Source organism: Magnolia sinica, chromosome 10 (assembly GCF_029962835.1).
Source record: "Magnolia sinica isolate HGM2019 chromosome 10, MsV1, whole genome shotgun sequence".
NCBI lineage: Eukaryota > Viridiplantae > Streptophyta > Magnoliopsida > Magnoliales > Magnoliaceae > Magnolia > Magnolia sinica.
In genome coordinates, this window is record NC_080582.1 from 44,739,363 (window position 1) to 44,748,924 (window position 9,562).

General features: G+C 39.7%; 1 protein-coding gene across 3 annotated transcripts; it reads left to right on the forward strand.

Moving 5' to 3' along the window:
• The first annotated feature begins 578 nt into the window (after positions 1 to 578).
• On the forward strand, positions 579 to 9,021 carry LOC131258342 (uncharacterized). 3 transcript variants are annotated; one of them, XM_058259599.1, is made up of 6 exons: positions 579 to 916; positions 2,923 to 2,983; positions 5,953 to 5,988; positions 7,947 to 8,025; positions 8,497 to 8,614; positions 8,775 to 9,021. In XM_058259599.1, exons 1-6 carry the CDS (start codon positions 624 to 626, stop codon positions 8,803 to 8,805), a joined length of 618 nt encoding a protein of 205 aa, XP_058115582.1. In that variant the 5' UTR covers positions 579 to 623; the 3' UTR covers positions 8,806 to 9,021. The 3 variants fall into 3 exon arrangements, with proteins under 3 accessions (XP_058115582.1, XP_058115583.1, XP_058115581.1); XM_058259600.1 differs by lacking the exon at positions 2,923 to 2,983 and adding an exon at positions 6,305 to 6,353 and having other exon boundaries at positions 580 to 916; XM_058259598.1 differs by lacking the exon at positions 2,923 to 2,983 and adding an exon at positions 6,152 to 6,353 and having other exon boundaries at positions 583 to 916.
• The last annotated feature ends 541 nt before the right edge of the window (positions 9,022 to 9,562 follow it).

Below are 9,562 nucleotides of genomic sequence, written 5' to 3' on the forward strand. Positions count from 1 at the left end.
ACTGTACCTTCAAATTCTTACTGTATGTAAAATAGCAGCAGCGGTTTTACAGGATTTCATTGAACACCTTGTAGGCAACATTAAAATAAAGAAAAAAAGTTATTTGTTTCGTATACATACTTTCCTTGCCACCAGCTGACACTTCGTTGAGTCATTTCATCGAACACTCGGTGAGCAACACCAATATCAAAGTAACCGAGTCACCAAACTAGATCGATCCAAGTTCGATTTGAGTTGGGTTCGATCCAAGTCGAGTCCAGCTCGGGCAAGCTCGAGCTCAGTTCGAACTTTTTTTCGAGCTCAAAATATCAGCCCAACTTGCTTTGAAGTAAGTTTCGAACCGGGTTGAATCGAGTTTTTTCGAATTGAGTCCAGCCAGTTAACTCGATTCGTGTACAGTGCCCCTGAGGACTTGAGCAGTTTTCCTTTTGTATTTTTCGCTCTTGCTGGTAGGTGAATATGGATCCTCTGTCAGCGTCAAGCAGCAAATTGTGTTTGGTGCAATCTAATTGGACCGTGTGACCGTGTAATGCATCGAATAATGCAGTGCTGACTGAGATTGACTAATCACTATACAGCAAGGGAGTAAAAAAAAGCAGGAAAGTCGTGGTTTTGGCAGACAGATGATTCGCCGTATGGAAAAGTGTTCCATCTTCTCTATCAGTTTCCTTCCTATTAAAAGATGTAAAAGGCATCATCATCGGCATCTCGGTATTGTAACAAAGAAGGAAAGGAAGAAAATGGGATGGAAGGGCACTAATTCCTATCCTCTCTGTCTCTTTCTCTTCTTCGTTTTCTCCGCTGAAGTTCTTGTTTCTGTTAATGCTCGTCTCCTTCTCCCACCCAAACCAGACCCAGCAGATGCTGCTGCCACCGCCCGCTGGCTTGCTTCTCAGAACTCTTGGGGCGTCTTGAGGTTCTCTCTCTCTCTCTCTCTCTCTCTCTCTCTCTCTCTCTCTCTGCAATTCATTTGGGTCTTCTTTTTATTTCCCATTCTCTAATTTATATTTTGCTTGAGCCTAGTATTTGTGTTTGATGACATGGATTTTTATTGCTTCAAAATGCCTTTACATGTTAGGATGGATTTTCGAGTAAATAGGAGACTCTTTGATTGTGTTGGAATGGTTTAAATTTCCTTATTTGTATGGCCTTAGCCCAATTGGGAAACATTTAGGGGTCGTTTGGATGCCTGTAAATGGGGCAAGTTGTAATAAATGATTTACCTGGATGACCTTTTTCGCCTGTAAATCATTTACCCCCATCTCATTTACAGCCTAACAGGTATATTTTCAAATATTGGCTATCCAAACAATTTGCAGGCTAGCCTGATGTAGGACGAGGATCAAGCACGTTCCTAACGCACATGGACCAGAAGAAGCCCAAGGAGAAATCAACAAAAAATCAGCAAAGTTCGACTGGTCGACCTTTGTGGTTGATAGGTCGAAATTCCGCCAGAAATTCCAGATTGCTTGCTGGCTGATCTCTGTCAGTTTAGACAGGTTCCAGATTGCTTGTTGGCTGATTTCTGCCAGTTTAGACAGGCCGAAATACTGTTCGACAGGTTGAAATACTGTTCGATGGGTTGACAGATCAGGTTGACAGGTCGAAAATCACAGAATTTTCAGTTTAAATCTCTGGACACTTTTTGGCTGTTTCGACCTGTCGACTCGACCGGTCGACAGATAGCGGAAATTACATGTTTTTCGGAAATAATTTTCTTATTTGATTAGGACTCTTATTTACGATTTTAGGGTTTGTTTAGGGTTATTTAAGGCATGTTAAACTCATTTTTTTGTTTATTATTATTCATTCAACAAATTAATTCTTTAGAAATTTTCTTCTTTCTTGTGGACTCGAGAAAGCTCTTGCAGATTCAAGAGAGCCTTGTGGATTCAAGGTAGTTATCGATCGAGGAAGACGGTGATCGACCTCATCACATATGGACCTAAATCTCTTCTTTTTATTCTCCTATTCTTATCTCTAACTTATTAAGATCTTCCAAAATTTTAATATATCTTACAAAGATCCCTCAATATATTAGGGATACCTTTCTCTTAAAAATATGTTAATGGTGAAGGCACCGTCTATGTTAGATGGTGAAGGCCTATGGATCAAATCAACACCACCTGCGTTAGATGATGCTAAAGATCACGCCACCTCTTCTTTGATTTTTTGCTCTTATCATTCTAAGCATTGACTCCCACTTTTGCAGTGATAGAATTGTGAGTCTGTCAGCTCCTTGCTGAAATGTTATTGCTTGTATCACTATTGGACTCCAATTTATGCATGTTGTATGTTGCTAGGATGGGACCAACATGTCCATCTCATCTTTGAAATATACTAGAGAATGCACCAGTTTGGCCAATGAGTTGCTCATCTCTTCTTTCACTAGTCTAACTGTAATTCGTTGTCTGCTCCAGCAACTAATCCATCTATGGATCCATTGATAGATTCATCTACCTATCCATTGACCGGCTCTTCACATGTTTCTTCTCTTGGATTGTCGCGCTTTCTCCAGGAACATCATCAATCAGATCTTTAGACACTTCCTCTTATGAATCTTGGATTTGTTCATTGAAATTCTCATATTCTTCGTAAAACTTGAGCATCTCAAGTTTCACATCGTAAGTGTAGTCACAATCCTCCAATCATTCGTTTCTTCTACCACAAGGGTGAATGAACGGAACACAGTCGGAACCATTAACATCCGATTCCAAGATGCTGCCAGCTTCTCACGCACAAGGAGGCACTCTTTGATGTTGTGTTGACATTACAATATTACCCAATCAACTCAAGATCTTATGGTGCATTCCCTTCAAACGGTCATAACTCATTATTTTCTACATGACTTTCCTCTCATTGCTCAACATTTGATATCATACAAGCCCATTAATGAATTTGCTCTAATAAAATTTGATGCAGGCTGGATGGAAAGAAAACAAGAAGAGTAGAATGGATTTTGCACACACCACACAAGTCAAAGGTGTTTATTTTGTAGGGTTTTCTCCTTCTGCAGGAGAATGCTTCTCCAAACTTACTCTTCTTTTTCTTTTAGTCTTAACTTCATTGCCCTATGACATATACAAAGACATATCTCTGTGTGTGTGTGCCCCTATTTTGCTAATGTCCCCACTCTTATGGGGACGTTAGAAATGTCCCCAAAGCTTTTAAATGACACATGGGATGACATATCATCAATTTGAACTATTCATTTAGTCATATAACCAGGAGCAAGCCATGGTGCAAAAATCACGCTAATCGGATGATCCAACCATCCAATCAATAGCATGGAAATGGGCCATCAAGATTGGGTTGAGAATGAAAATAGCTCCAATCATCATCTTGGCACATGTATTTGGTAGATCCCACTTTGTATTGCTTATGATTCCGAAGTAGCACTTTGGTTTGATGATTCTAACTATGTGATCTATGCTCGTAAACAATAGATGGTTGTAACGAATTGGCCCTATTCAATGGGTTAGGACCATCCGATCACCGTGATTCTTGCACCATGGCTTGCTCCCAGTGATATTATTGAATAGATGATCCCAATTGATGATTAGGCATCGCACGTGTCATTTGAAGGTTTGGGGATGTTACTAACATTCCTCTAAAGGTGGAGACTACCAAAATCCATATGTATGTGTGTTTGTCTATTAGTGTGTGTGTGTGTGTGTGTGTGTGTGTGTGTGTGTGTAGGGAAATGCTCACCTGCGCACCAGTTCGCACAGAACTGGTGCGAACTTTTTTGAGAACCCATCATACGTGATGTGGATCCAAAATCTGAACCGTTCATGCGAAGCAGCACCTCATGAAACCCCCCGGGCCCAAGTTTTACTTTGATCTAAAACTTTGATGGGCCATGAAAAATGAAAACAGTTTCCTCCCTTGGTTTGCATTTCTCTTTGCTATGGCCCACCAAAATTTTAGATTAGGGTGAAAATTTGTCACATGAGGTTTCATGGGATTCCGCATCACATGGACCATTCAAATTAGACACCCATGACACATGTGCAAAGGTGCGCACGTAACCATGACTATATATATATATATATATATATATATATATATATAGGGAAAAGGTACTATGCGCTCGACCTCACGATAAGCTCCCGTGAGGTCGAGCTGTGTGGGCCCCACCGTGATGCGTGTCAACCATCAACACCGTGCATTTGATGGGTCCCCTCTAAATTATGGGATATCCCAAAAATCAGCCGTATACGGAACTCAGGTGGGCCATACCATCGAAAAGCATGTGAAGACACCATTAAAACATATAAAAGCACTTGGTGGGGCCCACCTGAGTTTTTAATGCTGCTGAAACTTGGTCTGAACCCTCATCCAAGTGGGACACACATAATGGATGGGCTGGATTTGCAAACCACATCTCGGTGGGCCCAAAAAACTGATTATGAATGTTTTAATGGTGCACGGCCCCTCCCCACTTCTATATGTGGTGTGGCCCACATAAGTCACGAATCGACTTGATTTTTGAGACCTAGGCCCACAATGGAATGGTGCATCTGACTGATGGGGTAGATTTTCAAAACGCATCACGGTGGGGCCCACACAGCTCGACCTCATGGGACGGACTCGTGAGGTCGAGTGCATAATACCTTTTCACACACACACACACACAGATATATATATATATATATATATATATATATATAATGGTGAGATGCTCACTTGGGAACTGGTTCTCACGAGAACTCATGAGCACTTTTTGATACGTGATATATATATAATGGTGAAATGCTCACTTCGGAACTGGTTCTCACGAGAACTCATGAGCACTTTTTGATACGTGATGTAACCCCAAAATCTGAACAGTCCATGTGATGCAGCACCCCATGAAACCTCTAGGGCCCAACTTTCAGCCTGATCCAAAACTCTGGTGGGCCATGGCAAAAGGAAACAGTTACCTCCCTTGATTTGCTTCTCTCTTTTCCATGGTCCACCAGATTTTTGGATCAGGCTGAAAGTTGGGCCCTAGTGGTTTCATGGAGTGCCGCATCACATGGACAGTTCGAATTTTGTGCCCATGACACATATGCAAAGGTGCACACAGGTGCTCACCTAAGAATGTGAGCATGACTCTCTCTCTCTCTCTCTCTCTCTCTCTCTCTCTCTCTATATATAAAATCTGTGTTTGCATGTGGATATCCATCTAGGCCCACAGGACAAGCAGTGGGATCTTGCAAATTGGGGTTTTGGGGCCCACATCTTAATCACAGGCTTCTTGCGATCGTTCATGCTTATGTTAAGTTCCAAAGTCCATCATTTGGCTGGCTCTTTCCCTGTCTGTTGCAATCTTTGCAGTGATGGAATCTCCTTGGACAACCCTAGGGCTCTTTGTTTTGGGTGTTTTAAGAGATGAAAATGGCTCTAGTAAGTTCTTGTTCCCAGCGTCAGTGAGTTCCAGTTCATCATATGGAATATGGAGTGGAACTATTGTCCATCAGACAGGAGGGAGATCTCCTCAAACTGTGAGGTGGACCACAATGGTGGAAGCCTATTCCAATGATAGGATCACTTTAACCTTGCTAATGTTTCCTTGTCTGTCTCTTTGTATTGGTGTTGTTATCATAATTCATTGCTTTAAATGGATTTTTTTTGGTTAATCTTTTGTCCATTTTAGTAAATTCTCTTTATCAACCAAGAAATATTAAGTGTAACAATTAGTCTCGCACCATATTCTGTCTCACAATTTCCATTCTATTCAATGAATAAATTGATATACTAATTCAAAATTCGGGAATATCTTAAGAACTCAATTTTAATGGTTAGGTAGAATCAGTTTTCTAATATTTTTCATCTTCAACGATTTCTAAGCATTTCATCATAGTCATAGCCATAAGGTTTTTGTTCTCGCCATTCTCAAACTTATATGAAATTAAGCTGATTTACATGAGAAAATAATGTTACATGCTTTTGATTTTGCTATTGCAGTACAATCTCAAGCGAGTTGGGAGGGGCTCCTTTTGGGTAAGCTCGTTTGTTTTTTTTCATGTGCAAGCTCATGCTCATGGTTTTTGCAACTGCACTCCTGTCTTATTTCTTTCAACTGAAATGTTTATATATGGTAATTTCCTGGTGTGTGATTGGTATCTCGCTCTTGTTATAATGATAGTAATATTAAAACATGCAGAAATGTAGTTTCATTTAGTGATGGCTTACCTGGTGATGGCCGTGGCATCCCTTACTTCTATTTGACGACTCTCGATCCCACTGCAAGAAATGCATTGAAGGATGGAAGATCTTCATTTACATTAAGCGAATTCTCTCTTGGATCTTGTGGCAGGAAAGATCCTGAGAACCCCTCTTGTGCTAAACTTACCCTTACAGGAAAGGTATGCATTGGATAATCAAACACAACTGCCTGTTGGTTTTTAAAAGGATGCAACCTCATTCTGTCACATGGTAAACTTGAACTTTGTGTTCTTTTGCATCATGTATCATCCAATATCTCAAATGTCCATTCCAGCACGTTTATGATTCTATAGTTTTGTAAGTTAACACATTGAATCTTTATTGGTATTATGCATGGGCGTAGGCATCAATATTTGCTAGGTGTTTGAACTCAACATAGAAAATTGCCTGATATTCTACAGTTTGATATGAAAATACATCGAATTTCTGTCACTTTCTTTCATTTACCTTTTCAGAAACCTGACATGACACATGGCAAACCTTTATGAGATCTGAACTTAATCATCAAGTAGGCTGGCCCTACCTTGGATGGTTCATATCCCAAAATTCAGACCGATTGGACAATTCCAACCCTTGGCTTGGAAAAATTGAAACAGTCAAGTGTACTTTGTTTGACATTTCTTATAACCATATAATCTCTTCCCTTAAAAGTTCTCTAATAGAATGGTTAGGATTGTTAATTCAGTGTGATATTTGGGTTATGATTGGTTCAGATCTCATAAAGATGGTGAGAAACACCATAGTATAGCAAATTTTATATGTAATCACAACAGAAAACCTAGTTAAGGGTGTCAAAGGGTCAGATGTGCCCTCAGGCTAATTGTCCTGACTGCTGCTAAGTGGGGTTTGGACCACACTATCTGCAACAAATCAGGTTCAGGTTCAGGCTTCAAGTCTTGTCTAAGAAAAGGGTTGGTTTCAGGTTGACACTGGCAAAGCCTGAAACTGAGCCATTACCGTGTGAAAGTCAAATCGGATCTTGAAATAGATGAAGGTATAATACTACATGAAAAATGCTCCAGTGTTCTCAGAGCACTAAAAGTTATAGTGCTCCTCGTTGCAGCTATCACCTGGATAGCCCAATCGATCAATCTGAACTGCCTGTTAAGTGCAGATGACATTTTTATGGGCTCAAAAATCACATTGATCGGATGATCCATTTCATCTCTGATTTGTCCTTATTCTTGTTGCCATCCTTTCCCTGAACAATGGATGGATGGTTATGATTGCCTAACAAAAATGACTTTCAAATCACAAGCAATCTATGATGGGCCACCCCGGCACTAATATTGATCCAATTGTTAATTAGACCTATTTTTGTGTAAATGATCTTCATTGCCCATATTAAAGGCTAATTATCAGATGGTGTATTGTCAGATTGGTATGATATTTGCATGGTAGCCCATGAAATCTATGTTGGACCTAATGGATAGAATAGATCAACTAATGGATTGTCTAAGAGTCCCAATGCAGTGCTCTGGTGCACTGGAGCAATTCTCAAACACATTAAACAATAGAACTTCTATTTATGACACATCCTGTCTATAAATGGTTGTTAGCACAAAGAAACTGTAGATTACACATCCATTTTGATATATGCTCATGGAAGAAAGAAGAGCTTAAGAAACTTATGGCTCTTTATTTTATTGGAGATGTGTAATTACAGTTATCATTGGTTGATGTTGCTTATTTCTGTCACTTCTGATTTAACGTAAGACAGCATGATGTTTCAGTTGAATTTGGTTGTTGCTGAATCCAAGGAAACAAAATTTGCAGAACGTGCTCTGTTTACGAAGCATCCTGAGATGTTGGGTAAGAAAATGAATCTCAAGAATCTCAATGTAAAAGCCAGTCCTATTTCCTTTGGAGTAAAAGCATTGGAGTTATCTTGAACTATTATAAAATGAGGCTGACAATGGCCATGTTGGGTTCGGTCCAGGCCTCCTCTTTTGAGTGGCAGTATCAAAGTTATCTCGAAATACTACATTAAGGCAATCAGCCCGTTTATTTATCATGCCTGAGACTCAGGTCAGGCCCAGCCAATTTCTTAATAAGGCCTCACTAACCCATACTGGTCATAATGGATCTGGATGCAGATTTGGTCTGGGCTGCAGAAGAAAATGTTGTCAAATCTCGGCTGGGCCCAACCCATTTGTTATTTGTGCCAAAGCCGGTTCCAAGGTGCCTCAGGCCCGAAAGCCTGATGGGTCAACCTCACCTATCACTAAGCCCACATGACACTACTAACTGTTTTTTTTTTTTTTTTTTTCCGGTGTGTGACAGAATGGCCCAAGGGTCACAACTTTCAGATCTTCAAACTAGAAATCGAAGATATATTTTTGATTGACTGGTTTGGTGGACCTAAACCTCTCAGTTTGGCTCAATACCTAAATACTACAATGTGAGTAGAGCTGCTACTGTTTAAACTATGGAAAGGATGTCCCTTAAAAAGTCTATTTCAAAAACTAAAATTAATTAAATAGTTCGTTACTCAATTGCAGTTGCATCATCTGTTTACTGATGCATTTCTTATCTGATTCATTGGCCTTTGCTATCTACAGGGTCGAACATGCGTTGGACTTCTCCGTGTGATAAAACTTCTAAAATCCTGTGTTTGTATATTACAAACTATAAAATGTGTCATATCTTTGTTATGTCCTGCACTCATAAATAAGCATGGTATTTATTGTACATCTCTATCTCTTGTAACTACTATTTGCAACATATGACAATTGTTGATTCTCATATAATTTGTAATGAATGATGAAATTGTTACTTAAAATTTTTCTCTTGGGATGATTGTCTTTACTAATACTTAAAAAGAATCATGTATTTATTAATATCTAATTTAACCATTTGCTAAAGATGGTTGAGAGTAGTTTCTATGTATATATTATTTCTGAATTATAGAGTTTTGGGAAATGCTCCAATGCTCTCAGAGCTCTGGAAGTTGTAGTACTCCTAGTTGCATTGGAACACAGCCAGTTTGCTAAGTACCTGTGCCGTAAACAGGGGTTCCTGTAATGTCAAAATTGTTAGGCCAGGTTCTACCTTCTGATTTGTCTTTTGATTAAGCACACGGTCCTGTTAAGTGACTTCAAATGGAGTCACGTCTCACTTGATTGAGTATTTGGGGAGCTAACATATTAATGATGAGGAACACATTTTTCTTTGCTATGCTACAAATACTTGTACTTGCTCTGATATTCTGCCCAAGCCTGGCTGAGGAAGAGTTCAGGGAGTAAGACACAAATATGCTGTGGGATGTAAAAAAGGCATCGGTGGGGGAGAAGTTCTAGTGCTAGGTGTGGGCAAAGTGGGCTCCTCATTTATTAGGTAAAGAAGATCG